Source organism: Ptychodera flava, chromosome 4 (genome assembly GCF_041260155.1).
Source record: "Ptychodera flava strain L36383 chromosome 4, AS_Pfla_20210202, whole genome shotgun sequence".
Classification (NCBI taxonomy): domain Eukaryota; kingdom Metazoa; phylum Hemichordata; class Enteropneusta; family Ptychoderidae; genus Ptychodera; species Ptychodera flava.
The window spans coordinates 35,409,298-35,426,329 of record NC_091931.1 but is presented as its reverse complement, the minus strand read 5'-3'; the positions used below and the strand labels follow the sequence as shown (position 1 = coordinate 35,426,329).

The window sequence follows — 17,032 nt, the reverse complement described above, 5'->3', positions numbered from 1 at the left end:
TACATACATACATACATACATACATACATACATACATACATACATACATACATACATACATACATACATACATATATACATACATACATGCATACATACATACATAAATACACATGTTCATGTACACTCACGTACATTACATACGTATACATACATGTACATACACACAGGTATTTATAATATATACATATGTAACACGTACACACGTATACTCGTATACCTACCTTCCTGCCTACTTACAAATATACTGCAAATTCAAACATGCGATTTACAACACACATAAATACGTACATTTATTTATACATGTAGCCTAAGCATATTTTTTAATTTATCTATTTACATGTATAATATTTACCAATGCTTGGTCACTCTTACAAGATCTGTAATAACTAAAACGTAGTTCACTATTAATAATTCCCGGGCAATGTTTATTTCAGATTCTAAAACTTATCATGGGCAATTTTCACTAGCTAGGAGTATATAGATTACCAGAGAACGAAGTCATGCGAACGTTTTCCTAAACATATTAGTCTGTTCTATCTGAGTTACTGTCCCAATCTTGTCCAGGTAGTACAAGTAACGCCTTGAAAGAATTTTTCTTGAGCGCGCTTTAAAGTGGAAACATTTTCTGTTTCAATTCAAAAGTTTGGTCCCATACTAAATTTTTGGCTTGGCGGGATAACGCCGAGATCTCCGTGCACATACCTTAGCTCGACAAGTGGAATTATGTCAAAGTATTTTGAGAATACAAAACACAACAGCGTGAAAGTGTCTCTCACAGTGTTCTTAAAATGTGCGAGCAAGATCAATGTCAGAGCTGGTCACTCTGTCTTCATGACGTCATTATACCTCTTATCACGAGATCGAGCGGAATGACAAACTGCCAATGTATAATGCAAAGAGGTCTTGGCGCTGGGAGGCAACCAGCAACATGTTTACAAAGCGGTTAAAAGTTGCTATTGAATGACACAGAAACAGATTAGTTTACACACAGATTTCATAGAGTTTCAATCAAATTTATTCTCCTTGCAAAAAGTAATGACAAAAAAAATGGCCGCTGATCAAGCATACCGGAATATCACAATGTACAAAGTATTTGCGGCTGATTTAGCGCTATTTTCGACAAAACACCCCAAACGCTGACAAAGGTAGAAGGACAATTCAGAGAGGAGAGTTCTTCGGGTCGTGATATTGATTATCACCGCTGTGCCTCCCACCATTAATTCTTTTCTTTCAAATTTGATATATTTGACACACATATAGAGTGGAATGAGATAGCACTGATCATTTTGCAGTTTGTTTTCAAAACTATGGTACCAACAAGTGCCATAGCAACGCACTGATAAACATTGACCTTTGGTCATTCAGCGGATTATGTCTTACAACGGCGAGTTGACCTTTCACCCGCGACATCTGCCCCGCCTACAAAGGCTCGTTGAATCGAACATGGAATGTCTAACCATTTACACTTGTGTAAGAACTATGGAACATCTCATTCTTATACGCAAATAATATAAACTATTAACAATAAAGCATGACAATAATCTCAGTTTTCGCTTTCAAACTGGCACCATCGGATCAATCGAAACAAGTATTGTTCGGTTCTCAACTTGCCACGGGATACATAAATTGAACAAAAATTATTTGCCTTGGTTAATGTGCTATACTGTTCATACAAGCGAATACAGTTACTCATTTCGACCTCGGCTGACCAAGCCAAAATCAACATTAGTAGCATTGACATGTGTTGGCCACATGAAAATGAAATAAGTAATGGATGGAATAATTGTTCTGTATACGTGTACACTACCCTGCAAATTAATAATTGGCATTTTAGTATTGCTTGAATTTACAATCCTTGTGTGACTTTTACGGCCACTCAGGCCTTTACTTGAATACTAGAAAGCTATTACAACTTGAAGTAAGATTTGGCCTGAATCTTGATCGTTAAATGTTCGCTAACGATATTCAGTCTAGGTGAAGGATAAATATTTAAGTACCAGGCTTGTCGTGTATTGAATATTAGATCACAGGGGCTTATTCAATGCTTTAACGAAAGTCTAGCTTCCATCAGGGCTTGCGTCGCTTGTCCGCTATTTTGTACTTAATTTTTATAAGTTGTTCAACGATTTGATCGAAAGTTGGTCTACGACTTGCGTCACCATCCCAGCACTTCTCCATCAGAGCCCAGCAGCTTTGGTCGAACTTGGAGTTGCATTCAGGTCGATGGCCGTCCATGCACAAAAACATCAGGTCCATGGGACGTCTGATCTGGGCATAGTTCCTGGGACAGGTGCCTGTCCCATCGCATATAAACCACAGCAGAATGCCAAACGCGTATACATCGATGGATTTGTCGTGTGCCTCGCCTCGGATGACCTCCGGTGGCATCGCTATTGGAGCACCAACGATCGAGTCAGTGATTAAGCCTTCGGCTTTGCAGAGTCCAAAGTCTGCTATCTTGACTTCGTCGCTAACACCAAGCTTTAAAGGAGAATGAAAAAAAGCAATTTCTTAAATTAGCAAGTCGTTACGGACCTGATACGCATGTGTGACAAGATTTCGATTAATATTAAACTCTGTAAATCGGAACTAATGTCCAACATGGACGTGCTGTCAGGTTGAAGATAAGCAAACTTTACACTGATAAACTCTAGAACATGGGGTCTCGCAGTTTGCTAGTATATGCCGTGTCAAGTGACAAAGGTCAGCTACACCAATGACAAATGCTGTACACCTAGCTAAGGATCAGTAAAACAACATATCTAAATATGTGGGTTAATCATTAATTTAGTCATGATGGCACATTGCCATCAAAGACAGGTGGGCCGATTCTCCAAGATTGCTGTATGAAATGTGGGTTGTAAAATTGGCTTTCATATCAAAAATGACCTTTGGCCTGCTTTCCCAGGGTTAGGGTGACTTACCAACACGTTCTCTGTCTTGATATCCCTGTGGACGATGCCCTCGCTGTGGAGGAACCGTATGGCCTTGGCAACTTCTATGGCGATCTGCAGTCGCTCGCCAAAGCTTTTCTTGTGGGGCAGCGCTTTCATGAGATCCCATTTCATCTGTGGAGTCACCAAGAATAGAAATCCCTGATGTAGTATACTTGCGTAAAGCGGCAGGATTCTGTCGTTCTGTCCAAGTTTCCTAAGGGAACGGAAAATACAGGGTTGAAATGCATCAACATTTCATTGGCACTGCAGTTAGATTTTTGTTCACAAGCTTGATTGTGAGTTCTACATGTGTATGAGTGTCAGTGTGTGTGTATGGATCAATAACTACCCTACTAGTTTACGCATGGCAAACTTTCCTCCAGGAATTTCTTTTCACTTATAGGTATATAGTACGGGCTTATCGAGTTGCTGTCATTTCTGGCGCATGCTCAGTCCACTTTATACTTTTACCAGCATGTGGGCCAATGGTTATCGGACACAAATATTGCGTGCAGGACAGATAACACAACAAACCGGATTTTCGGCATAAAAAATCGAATATTCAGGATACACACAAAGGAACCTCGGGAAAACCAATAAACAAACAAATAAACAAAAAACAGCCAAGGGTTTAGAGTCCAACCCTTCGTCAATATGTTGTAATCAAACGTATCCCGAATGTACGTTTTTTATCCTGTAATCAGATTTGTTGTTTTATCTTTTATTCACACAGATGCAGCGTTGTATCTCCTTTTCACCAGAAGTTTTATTATACAATCGAAAGTACCTTGAATAGTGGACTTCCAAAGACAGGTCATCAGGATCGTTGATTTTGCGCTCCATGTCGATGACTTTCATCACGCAGAGTTCATTCTTCATAAATCTGCCGCACTCATAGACATCTCCCTGGCTTCCTCTTCCTATCAGTCTGCCGGGCTGAGGCACGCCGTACATGCAAGTGTCTCGAATCGAATGGGTAGCCAACTCCATGCGCGCGAGTTTTGGGGCGATCTGCCGTATGCTGGCCCTCTCTTTGTCTCCCGTCTGGAAGGCTATCTTCAGGACTCGCTGTAGGTCCTTGGCAGCCTCCAAGAACTTGAAGTGACACGCGTGCAGATGATCTTTGCCTTGCGTTATCACTTTCTCTGCAATGGCCTTTGCGTTGACGCGTCCCAGGATGTCCTCGGCCACCGATTTCTTCCACTTATCATCGACGCGCTGCTGTCCCCTCATGGCGCTGATTGGATGTCTGAAGGCGTTTAGAGTATTTCGGAAGAGATTTCTCATTGCTGATCCCCACTTTGCCTTTTCAAGTGTTATGGCGTTCTCGACCTTGTAAGATGCCATTGTACATTGTCTGAGGAGCTCAGAAAGTGAGAACTCTGCATCTGGGTCAAAGTCCTCAAGCTCTTTCACAGCCAAGGCCAGGTCTCCCATGATGCTGTCTTCTTCTCCGAACTCCTTGCTCAGGCAAGCTGTGATATTGGTAGTCAGCATGGAAATCACCAAACTTTCGATTTGCTCCGTACACCGCTTGGCCATCTCATCACTCTTGACCAGGCCTTCTCTCGAGATGTCTATATCTTTGAATTTGAATGACTTTGCGCTTGACAAGATGTCGGATTTTTGGTTTTCGATGTTTCTGGCGATTGTTTTTTCGAGTGCGCCCTTCCGGTTACTGACTCTTCCCATCATCCTATGGTGGATTCTGCTTTCTTTATCGCTGCATTCTTCGAGCAGCTGAGTCAGCTCCTTCGGTCTCGTCTTTGATTGGTTGGCTCGACCGATGAAGAAGTCCAGACATTTGGAGTGCGAAGCCAGAAGCACCGTGCTGGCGCTCGTTGTGACAGCGCTCAGTTGCTCGTACACGAACTCACACATACATCTACGGAATCGATCGTAATCATCCATGAAAACTTGCTTATCTCTGTCTCCCGACTTGCGGTATTCTTTGACACGCCAGCTTGATATACCGTGAAACAGTTTACAATCTTCCATTCTCTCTCTTCCCGGAAGGAAACCTTCCCTGACTAGACTGTTGTAGGCGCGGGTTTTCTTTTCGATGACGACGTCCATCTCGTCTTCTTCTTCGTCGTCGTCGTCCTCGTCCTCATCTTTGTCAACTTTGGTGACGACATAGAAGATGGTTGCGTCTGTTTTTTGCTGAATTCTCTTGATGTCCTCCCTGTCCTGTTTACAATGAAAGAAACATAGAAATATTTTGTTCATCTGGAAAATGAATATTGATTCAAGAATGTTGCGACTCAAGCAATGCAAGTACACTCTGGCCATCGACTTTCCAAACTTAATTACCATACATAGAGGATCATGGGTAGGGCAGTATCAACCAATTCCATTGGTTCGCATTTAGAAATGCAAGAAAGCATACTTGTGTTATTGTCATTTTTTCTTGAGGTATTAACAAAAGTATTAGAATGAGAATTCATCTCGAAAAATGTATGTTATATATGGTATAAGATTATCCGTGCGAAACAACCCCAGAAAAAAGCTGACTCGGCAGATTTTTAAGCGCGTTGTCATCAATGTACATTTTTCTTCATACAATCTAAAGGCATTGTAACGGAATGTTTCAGTATTCACTGCAAGAAATAACGATGCTTCGTTCTTGGTCAGTTCCCTAGCAGCTGAAATTCGCCGTAAAGTATAGCGTGAACGCCGCAAAATCAACGGGAAGTATGTATTTCTGCACAGTGTATCTAAAGAAGACGGTAATTCAACACAGGCAATTATAAAAAAATGACATTTTAACCTTTGCGTAGTCACCAACCTTAACACAGATAAACGTTCTTTGTATACCTTTGCCTACCTTTATGTATAATGTATTCAAAACAAACCTAGGATGCATCTAATAGTTAAGCAATAAAGCACACCCAGCGACGGTATACCACGAGATTTTGACCAGTTCACGACATATATGCACTCGCTATCGCTTGTGCATATATGTCGTGAACTGGTCAAAATCTCGTGGTATACCGTCGCTGGGTGTGATTTATTGCTATTATATCATAACAGCCTGTATATTGAAATTATGGCACGCAACGTCATAAATGGATTTTTGCTCAAGTTGAGAGCTCGCGTGTATGCCGGCCGTGGTATATCGCCAATATACCACGGTTCTTTTCGCGTCTCAACCAATCAGATCGCTGTATTTGCACCATCAATATACTGGTATGATAAATATGTATTATATACTGGCATTCATGCATATATACATACATCCAGACACTCTAGCGTATATCAATGTATACACATTACCTATCACTATGTGTAATTCGTGTGTTGGGAGATAAACAAAGGTATGTGGTATTATTACAAGGAAAGTTAGCAATCCTTGAAATTGGTCGGTGTTCCAGACGATAAGGGAGTAGGCTTTAGGTGTTATGCTATGCACTGACATACTCGATGTGGCACGAATTTCATGATAGGCGTTTGCTTTTTTACATTTATGAAGAGGGAGCGACAAAGGATGTTGTTCATGCAAGAATTTTGTTATGCATGATCTAGGGCTTGATCACGTGTTGAAATTTAGTCATTGAGAGGGAGGAAAATTAATGGACACAAAGAGTAGAGGGCGGCAGGCACCAGTCAAACTTGCATATGTGCGAATGTTGGCCGTGGATATAATTTCATGTGCGACTTCCTGAACTTAAAGGGCCAGCAGCTGTAAACTTTGCTGATTTTTTCACCATTTTTGTTTTGTGTGTCAATACCAAGTTCTTATTCTACTCCCAAAACATCTCGAAACACAGAATATTTAGCCTGTAAATACAACGTCTGTACGTGTAAAACGCACTGTTATTGTTTACACTTGAACTCTAGTCCGGACCAGAATTCACCTGTGAACAAATCAACGCGGGTTTATTAGGTAAAGGCGGAGTTGGCAAGCCGATTACCGAGCATCTGAGCATTTAATCAACAATTTGATCAGCATATGTTGTACTAAAGATTTTGAAAACACATTTTGATAATCTTTTGGTAAATGACGTCATGACTGTCATATGTTAAATAACCAAGTGAGAGTGAAAAATACATTGATAACCAACGATATGTTTCATCAGACTTACCTGATTGGTCAGTTGATTTTTGCCATCCAGTACATACACCACAAAAGGTATGATCTTGCTGAGCTGTCCAAGAACCATGTTGTCCATCACCTCATTTTCCTGCAGACCAGGGGAGTCTATGATCTCAATGCCGCTGTCCAGAAATTCGTTGTTAACTTGCGCATGCACGTACGAAGTGACTGATTTTTTCTCGCGTCTGTCTTCCTTCAGTTCGATGATTTCACGCGGTATCATTCGTTTCTTTATTTCTTTCTCGAACTGCACTTCACCATTTTCCGTCACCACCTTAGCAACTTGTTTTCTGCCTTGTGCGCTGACCAACTTCACCAACCTGGCCGTGCACGGGGTTTCTCTGGCCGCCACGTACGTCCCTCCGAGAATGAGGTTGATCAACGAGCTCTTGCCGGAGTTCGTCTGTCCGACAAAGATTAAGCTTGGCTTCTGTCTTACAGCGTCGATTTTCCGCCGTTCTTTCTCATCGAGTAACGTGACCTTACTTTCTTTCATCTCCTGCCGCACACTTGGGGACAGATGACGTTCAATCTCCTCATAAAACTTGACTGTCTTCTCTTTCAGCCGTTGCAACTCATCGGAGTTCTTGGCGTACTCCGAGAAGGCATCTTTCAGCACGTCAACTTCGGAGTCACCCCTCAGTTCCAGCCCTACGGTCGCCATATTTTATGAAAGACAAAACGCACCTCGAACAGCAAACCCGTACTCTACCCGGAACTGTTGTCGGGCAATGGAGTCTTTGATAACTCAGAATTTAACAGTGTCTAGTACAATACCTGTCGTGTTCCTCTCACCACTTCTTATCTGAAATAACGACAAAGGCACTTTATACTCAAACCCTTGACGGTATGATATATTAAAAGTCTATTGTTTGCAGACTATCGAGGAATGTGATGACTCTGCGAGGGATATGGAAATCCCCGGGTTCGTTTCCACGTATTGAACACGGCACAGCCTATTTGTAGCACAACCTGCTGTCATCAACAACCATGTTAAAGGCTCCAGATACACGCGCATGTGCAAACGATCGTTTCGTCAGTGCATGATCGTTCGAGGGTGTGACAAACACTCATAAGGCAGACTCGTGATTGTTATCAGACTGTTTCATTGCGATTGGCTCGATGGTATCTGGGTCAGGTGGGGAAAATAGAGCATGCGATAGCGAATTTGTTGAAATGAAAGCAAAGTGTAGTAGTCTTTCAACCAAAGCTTTGCCACGATACCATTCTTTATAAGGCAGGCAAACGACATGATATTTTGATCGAGCTATATTAAAACGCGACTGAAAAGAGTGACGTTGCGAGACGTGGCCATTGTGCTTGTTCGTTCAGTGTTCAGTGTTTGTACAGACCGGTCTTGTTGCTATGTTGCAACAGAACGCGGAACCAACCTTTCGAAAAATATGTGAGAGGTTTATGTCGAGATTATTCAAGTTGCGGCACAGCCAGTTATTACTGTAACATATCTTACCACATTAAAAATGAATATTAGTTTTACTTCCTAAATTATACAATCTCATTACATCATTCAGGGATTTTTACGAGGTCACTCACATGTGAACAGTGTTTTGGTGTATTTGTGTGGATATATGAGTGGACATGGGAGTGCAGATATCAATGGGTAAAATGCTAGATACATGCACAGATATATTTAATTCTAGGATGCATATGCAATAGCTAGCTTGCAAGATAGGAAGCAAGGCGCCCCTAAAAACGTAGATACTTGCGTATTTACATAATTAAATATGTGAAATATGTGCATACATACATACATACATACATACATACATACAACAGTACATGCATTTGAAATTTGTTTGTGTGTCTCTGTTGTAATAGTTTAATTGTCTACACTTTCAATTGAAATTGAACTTCAAATCGTGCGAAATAATAGATTATGTCACTGCCATCTTTGATTGCTTTATTCTCGTAGACTGCATGTTTGAATAAAATCTAGACTTTGTTCGCTCATGCATCATTGTGGTATATTCGATATATTCATCTTACAGTGCCAAGCTTTATTGTGAAGTAGTTACACGCATAGCAAGGGTGGTCAGGTAGAAAAAATGGGCGTTTTCACGATTTTCTACATTTATTGGAACTCACCTTCACCACACGATAGTGACCCGACACCGCAGTGAAGTGGCTGTTACGAGGTCACGTGCAAGGCACGGCATGTCAGAAGTGTATACGCCCCTTTCGCATTCAATATAAAATACCTGGTATGCTATTCTTCAGCGGAGCGTTACTCCGGTGAATGGACTTCATACATCTATATAGCATTTGAAAAACGAGCACCGGGTATAGCTTCATATGCATAGTATTTTGCGTCAATGTGATATTTTTTCCTCTCAAGTGACAGAACAGATCATGCCAGTAAATTAAGTACACAGCCATATTTGAATGTTACAAGACTGACAATCTTTATTCCAAAATACTAATTAGCTGAGACAGCTAAGTGCAGTTATGACCGAGCATGTCGGTGTTTAAGGCATCTATATTTGAAATAAAAATGTGTAGGTGACAAAGCAGGCAAAATCCTGGGCAAGGGGAGGGACACAAATATTTGTTTACATGCCTCATTTTCAGTATTTGCGGGGAGGGTACATACTTCTAACAGTCTTACAAAATATTCTTATTTCAGAAAGTTTCAGCCATTCATGTGCGACACGAATTTTCCGGGCGGTCATTTCTGTTAAAACTGCACAGGCGGTCCCTTGGTACGAGATCAGTTTGTTGAAGTCCATTTATGTTGAATTTTACACAGCTTTTATTGAAATAGAAGATGTTTGCTTTTCTAAAATGCCTTGGCAAGCCCGACTTTCTGAGAGGTTGGTGTATTCGTCACATGATAGGCACTGTCCGACGTCTTAAATTATACTACTTCGGCACATTTGGTAGTTTAGACATGTAACAGCAGAGAACAGCTATGGTCAGCTAGCTTACGTTGAGTAGTGATGACGCATGCAGTTCAATACATCATTGAAATCACTTTGATGTTTTATAGGGGGATGGAATGTACGTGTAAATAGTGAAGTTTCTGCTAAAAATCAATTCCTGGACCGTTTATAAAAATGCCAAACTTTCTGATACTGTGGACTTATCTCTCTGTGGTACGTGTTCCTAGCTGTACAATTATATGGGCCTATTCTTCAAAATCTGTATAGCGTGATTGCCATTGCGCCTAAACTGCTGTTTCCATCATCGGTTTTTTTTTGGCATGAACAGTCGTCTCAGTTGCGTCATCAACGCCCCTCTCTTTAGCCGCTGTACCCCTTTGGAGTTTCTTTGCTTGCTTCTCTGTAATATGGGTCTTTGGAGATGACCCCTCAACACTGCCGTGGGTACCACTACGTGTCGCTCGGGTATCGCCAGTTCCTGTCACTCTGGCGGCACTTTCCACCTCTACAGCATCACCATTTTTATTTTTGTTACCGCCCTCCTTATTTGCACCACTCTTTCCCTTCTTTTTTGCACCACTCTTCTTCTCCGATGCTACACTCTCCTTCTTTTTGGTACCAGACCCCATCTCTGAGGTACTCCACTCATTCAATTTGGTACCGGTATCTACATGTGGGTGACCGCCTCCCTTCTTTCTTTTCTTCTGCATACCGACACTCATATCTGGGGTACTACAGTCCTCCTCTGGGATAACCCTTCCCTTTGTTTGTGCACCATCCTCTGGCTTGCCACTTCCTTTCTGCTGGGCATCAATACTCATCTCTATGGTACCGCTTTCCTTCTTGTGGGTACTGCTATCCCTCTCTGGGGAACCTCTTCCCTCTGTGTAGGTACCGGTGTAAGTCTCGTCTGTAGCAGTGCCCTGGTTTTTTGAACCACTCTTGATCGCCGGCGTATCACTTTCAATGTCTAGTACGATACTACTCGGATCTGCTGGCAAATCATCACTCTCAGGACCACTGCTTTCCGTATCCGGCCTTTCACCTCTCGGTTTCCCTGCGGCTGAAATCGCTGCCTTCATCTCCGCGCGTCCCGCTCCCTGATCATCACTTTCAGTCACTGGTCCCATATCACTCAGATGTGTTGTAGCTGAACCTGAACCTCCCGAAGGGTCAAACCAAGAGACGATATCGTTCCAAGATGGCCGACACGCGGACCAGCAGTCAGTCAGTCGCTTCCTGTAGACTTTTAATCTTTTCGTGACTTTCTTCTCTTCGTCACTGAGGGGATTTTTATTTTGTTTTGTAACCGCTGTTTTAATCATTTCAGTCGTCTGAGCATACGATGGTCGAGAGTACTCTCCGTGCAATAACCACCACAGCAAGATACCAAACGCGTAGATGTCACTCCTATTGGCCTTGGTGTCAGCGGCATCGCTGTCTTTCTGACTGTAAAGTTCAGGGGCGATGTGAAATGGGGGTTTCCTATCTGGATATGGCACATCATAATCTGTCGGCTTGATTATGTTTATCTCAGCCCGGAATATGTCGTTTTCTCTTTTGAGCTAAAAATAAATGGACAGAAATAAGAAATGTATAGTGATAATATTATATGACATTTTTTACTTGCGTGTGAATTATCATACTTGCAAATTTTTGGTATATTTTAAAGTTTATGCAAATGCAAAACATGATTCCTTTGACTGGTATGAACCAGCAAATCAGACGGCACTCGTCAATATTGATGATTCTATGACTGAAGAATACCGGATTTATCAACCACGATTTGTCATGACAAAATAAATAAATAAATAAATAAATAAATAAATAAATAATAAATAAATAAATAAATAAGCTTAAATAATAATAATTATTATTATTGTGATCAATATCAATATTATTCATGAATAAGAAACAGTTCCTCTGAGAAGTATACTGTTTGTATCAGCATCTTAACTATCTGCTTGCATTCAGTATGAAACTCTTTACGTCAACTATTTGCAGTCTTTCCTTATCTTTGGTGTTAGTGACATATACAGCAATGTTTACTCACGATGACATTAGTAACCCGTAGATCTGTCGCAGGAATTCCTTGAGAAGTCAAAAACCTGCATCCGTGAGCCACATCATTTGCGATGCCCAGTCGCTTTTCAAAAGTGAAGTCATCGGATTTGCGTTCACTATTAAGCGCAGTCCACAGGTCACTTTCCCTGCGTGGGAACGACGAAGGCTGTCCTGACATCTTCACCAAAATTACAATTGATGACCGATAAAACTGGCAAGATGTGTGAAGAATGCGGCAGGTGTCTGAAAAATACAAACGGTATCACTTTCACTGAAGTGCTCATACGTAGTTGGCAAAGACAAACACTAAATCGTGCTTTCATTTTAGGCAAGTGAGTGCGATGTGTTCTAATGTAGAGCAATTACTGGAAATACAGAAATAAGTAATGTGTAAACCGTTTCCGACTCGCTGTAGATTCTTCTCATACTAGAGAAGCAAAATAATCAAAATGCAATTATTTCTTTTAATGATGTTCCTAATTACCCAAAATGGAAAGACGCAAAGGCTGTACATGTACCGAGATAATGGAAAGTTTCTCGAAAAAACGTAAACATGGCGTAAAAAAGTGAATACCTCGAGATAGCATACAGAACAGCTATTCTTTTTTCAGTCTCGTCGGTTGGTTTTTTAGGCCTTCGAATACACACAGACGTATAGTCCCCTTTCCAACCACTGCATTCGTAGATTTCTGTCCTCTTTCCATTTTTGATGACGTAAGTTTGTTTGAGGTCGTGTTTGAGATCGGTGAGTATGCCCTGGGTCCTACAAAGAGCAAGACAAAGAGATGGGGAGAGAGATTTCGCCACTACCGCGGTGTCCTCTTCTTGCATTTTGCTGAATTCATTCAAGATTCTTACACGGTCTAACTCACGGTCCAGGTCCAGGTAAAACTGATCTATTTTGACCTCAATCTGATGGCACACCGCTTCTGTCGTCGCCCTCGTGTCGAAGTCCCTCAGAGTTTCCTTGGCGACCTGCTCCCTCCAGTCGGCGTCAACTTTGACCCCTATGGCGTACGACGTGGTTAGCGTCTTTGCAAATTTCCTCATCCAAGTCTGTGCGACATGCCATGACAGGTGGCTCGAACTGAGATGTGTGGCAAGAGTTGGGTCTGACGTCAGGGCGTTAGTGTTCGACAGTAAAGATTGGATGCCCGAAAACGTCGTCTGGTTCACCGTGGTGTACGGTTTCAGTTTTTCTTGCGCACTTTCTCGTCATCTTTTCTGCCAACCAGCTGACTTTTGGACCTATTTCTTCAAGAACTGCATGCGTGACTTTCATGATGACCAAACGCTGTACTTGCTTTTCCAGCTGATCAATCAACTCGTTTCTCCCAACAGTGTCCCCAACTTTTATTGACATGTATTCCATGTCTCTTGCTGTCTTTAAAATGCTATCTCTCACATTATGAGTCGATTTCTTCATCAGTTCTTGGATATCATCCTTGCTTTTACGAAGTAATGACTTTGAGTCCTTCTTGAGCTGTTCCTGTTTGCTTTTAATGTCTGCTATCGCTTTGCTAACCTCGGCGAACCTGTCGTGTTTTTTTGACCCCGATCGTAGAGCACGGGCGACAAAGAAATCGAAGCAGTGTATTTGCGCTTGCAGCAGACGTCCTGCGGCGTGAGACAGGTGCCCCTTCAACATTTGTCCCGCGAAGAACAGGAAATCCCGTTTCATGAAGTCAAACCCTTTGCTGTATTCATTGACTTTCCGGAGTTTCCTCGATTTCCGAATTTCGCGTGTCGATATGGAGTGATAGTACCTGCACTTTTCCAGGGCTTCGCTGCTGCTCACGAATCCACTGTCAACCAAGTCCCGAAAAACGCCCTCCCTCTTCCGATTCATTGCCTTCTCCTCGCTTTCCTCGTCCTCGCTGCTGCTCTCGTCGGAACCTTGGTCCATCTCTCTTGCAGATCTATGACTCTCGATTTTGTTGCATATGTAAAAGATGGACAACTCCGGAGCCACGTCATAGAGCGATCCGAGAATCCTACGATCCTGAAATGATAGAAACTATTCGATTAATATTTACTGTTTGAGTCAATGTTTTTTGTCATTTTTGATCTGTAAAACAGCCATGCATTTTTCTGAATTTCCTGCCTCAATTATGATGAAATACGAATATCAGCCTTACCAACACAATGTTCTATATAGAATACCGTATTAGAATTGAAAAATGAACTCCAGTCCAGACTGAGATCTCAGCTGTCAACAATAACATGAGACCGTTACGCACATTCAAGCTGTATTGAGGTACGACGAAAATGCATTTTGTAGACGGTAAGGGGATCTTGCAAAATAAATTTAATAAGTTTTGGCTCATGAAGCCCAAAAGGATTACAGTGACAGCTGTGATATGGTTACTGTTTGGACAACAGAGTGACACTAAAACTAAGAATGCAACAATGCCAGAAAAAGACTGACAGAAATGGAGGTACATTTACTCAAATTTCTCTTGTCACCTTTGATCAAATATGGGGTTTTCACATATGTGACCAAGGAATCATCTTGTTGTCATAGAAATAACCTTTGAATGAAACATAACTTTTTCACTTTGTTGTGCATTTTCAACGCACATTATATTACTCACCTCAAGTCTTAGCCCATAGTTACCGTCAATGACGTAGATGATCAGTTGTAATACGCCTTTTACACACTCTTGTACAACTTTGTCAAGGGCATCATTCTCACAGAGTCCTGGAGCATCGACCAGTCTTACACCAGACTGGAGGAGGGGATTCTTGAGACCTACTTCCACGACCGTTTTCACAGCGTCAAGTTTAACTCTTTCTTTCTCAGAAACCACGATATACTCCTTCGAAATTCGCTGATTGTGACCTAAGGGGTCACGCTTTAACTCCTCGTCTTTGCTGTCCACGATTCTTACATACTCTTCCTCGCTGTACTTGAGGTTGACGATTCTGGAGGTGCAGGGGATTTCTGACGTTGGGAGGTACCTGCCCCCGAGCAGTTCATTTGCTAGCGAACTCTTGCCACAGTTTGTCTGGCCAAGAATGAGAATTGTGGCGTCTTGGTTGAAAACCCGCTCTATCGCCCTCGTGTCTTCGGTCGACAGGAGAGAAAAGCTCAGCTCATCTCTCTTTCTCTTTTCGACAGTTTTTGATATTGATGCAAAGCATCCTGCAGAGTCTTCGTATGCTGCTCTTAAAATCTCTTTAAGTGACTGGAAATCCTTAAATGTTCTGTGAAATTCGTCGAGAGACTGGCTTTCATTTTGGAGAGTACTCATTATACTGACCGTATCGTCATCTTGACCCCCTGCGATCAAAATAAGAAAATTCGTTTACAGGAGGATGGCGATTCGTCTCAGCCAAGTTAATCTTTTAAGGGAAACAGTCGTCGGAACTGCGCCTGTGCGAGTTTCTTGTTTACAAACAATGTATTTTGTGCACGATATCTAGATGTACTCCATCATCATAGCTGCAACATTTAAAGTATACGATGTAGATTAGGACAGACATGTTTTAACTTTCATCAATCACCATCGTACCTTGGATACAGTGTTTACATTGCTCTATGGGCCCCACACGACCTTTGAGCGCGGTTCCGACGACTATATCCCTTTAAAAATTAGTTTGCAAAGATTTCTCATGTCTTTCTTTTCACTCGATTGTAATATGATGGCAACATGATTCGGTTTGATAAAAGAAACATAGGGCTTTGGCAAACCCCCGACAGTTGAGTCTGGACATTAGATTTAACACAATTCATAAGCTTCTGTTATAATTTCTGGTATCCCTGCTGCAGAGCCCTCGATCTACAGCCTGTATTGGGGCGAAGAAACACTGCAAGTGTTTTATGTAGACCTTCATCAAATAATTTAGCTGAGTAAAAATATACTTATCATCGAAACGCAACTAGCTTGTAATGCTTAACTTCAACATGAAATGGCAGAAGATATTCTATCATAGGTAAAAGATTAGCCTACTGCAATTTAATTCTTTCAATTTAGTAAAGTGACCCTTCAAGTCGTTATATCTACTGGTCCTACATGCTTCCCTCCGCAGCTAGCACCACAGAGCTCCGTTAAGCACCAACCCTAATAAATGTATTCTGGCACTAAACATATCAGTGGGTGATACACTTCCCTCTGTCTGAACCAATAAGTAGCTTTCAACGTATGGAGAGGGCTAGAGTACTATAAGAAACTCAACTTGATGCATTTTGTGTTGATTTGGACAACTGACTTCTTTACTGAACAAATTACGGCACTAGTAGCCGTGTTTATTTTTGTCAGAAGTCCGAAATGGTTGCAGTTTGCGAACGGTTAATCGCTTAATAACCTGAAAGCGGGGGACAAATATTTACGAGGCAAGTAAAGCAACGAACAGTGTTTGAAAACTAGGCGGTGAAGTACGACTCTTTCTGCACTAGAAATGCTTGTCCGTCATCAAACAGTCGCTTGTAGTTAGGTATGCGCTGGACAGTCCACAGTCTATGTAATCAGGACTGTCAAAGATTTACACCACAAGCGACTATGAGTCACTCCAAAGGGATGCCCAGTACAGCCCCCTGAATACCTGACACTTTACCTCGTACTGATACTCCGCACTCGGCCATTGTCCTTGATAAATTTGAGTCACTCAGACAGCTTGCACACCAGCTTTTCTTGATATGGAGAAATACTCGAAGCTTTCAACAAGCAGGGCAGCCAGGTTGGTTCACAGGGCGATTCTTGCTTGTGAAATAGCCAAACTGAACTCCCTAGGTAACGAGTGGATAGTATCTTGAAAGACCAGCCATATTAGAGCAAGGACTTCGCCCGGCTTCGGCCCAGCCCTCTCGCAGACGCCCCTATTCAAAATTAAATATTTCAAGTCGATTGTTATTTAGGTCAATCAAGATTGATTGATATCGTTGACAGACACGAACACGTTGGGACATGTCATGTGATATGAAAGGGACAAAATCGGGAATTTCCCGTCCGTCAACCCAATGCATAAATTATGTTATCGACATGCGTTTCGAGTGTGAGGGCGCTTGTCGGGTGATACTCGCAGATTGACCA

The 17,032-nt window shown here is 41.9% G+C and overlaps 3 protein-coding genes across 3 annotated transcripts; all 3 read right to left on the bottom strand.

The window, feature by feature from the left end:
• Positions 1–995: 995 nt before the first annotated feature.
• LOC139131579 (dual serine/threonine and tyrosine protein kinase-like) lies at positions 996–9,200 on the bottom strand. Its single transcript, XM_070697689.1, has 4 exons — positions 7,025–9,200; positions 3,727–5,129; positions 2,928–3,153; positions 996–2,484 (listed from the first exon to the last, which is right to left on the bottom strand). Exons 1-4 carry the CDS (start codon positions 7,697–7,699, stop codon positions 2,071–2,073), a joined length of 2,718 nt encoding a protein of 905 aa, XP_070553790.1. The 5' UTR covers positions 7,700–9,200; the 3' UTR covers positions 996–2,070.
• A 233-nt stretch (positions 9,201–9,433) lies between these two features.
• Positions 9,434–12,991, bottom strand: LOC139131582 (uncharacterized). Its single transcript, XM_070697691.1, has 3 exons — positions 12,574–12,991; positions 11,989–12,242; positions 9,434–11,500 (listed from the first exon to the last, which is right to left on the bottom strand). Exons 1-3 carry the CDS (start codon positions 12,584–12,586, stop codon positions 10,220–10,222), a joined length of 1,548 nt encoding a protein of 515 aa, XP_070553792.1. The 5' UTR covers positions 12,587–12,991; the 3' UTR covers positions 9,434–10,219.
• Positions 12,992–13,125: 134 nt separating this feature from the next.
• Positions 13,126–16,717, bottom strand: LOC139131580 (bacterial dynamin-like protein). Its single transcript, XM_070697690.1, has 3 exons — positions 16,557–16,717; positions 14,594–15,282; positions 13,126–14,001 (listed from the first exon to the last, which is right to left on the bottom strand). The coding sequence occupies exons 1-3, from the start codon at positions 16,582–16,584 to the stop codon at positions 13,126–13,128; spliced, it is 1,593 nt and encodes a 530-aa protein (XP_070553791.1). The 5' UTR covers positions 16,585–16,717.
• Positions 16,718–17,032: the final 315 nt, after the last annotated feature.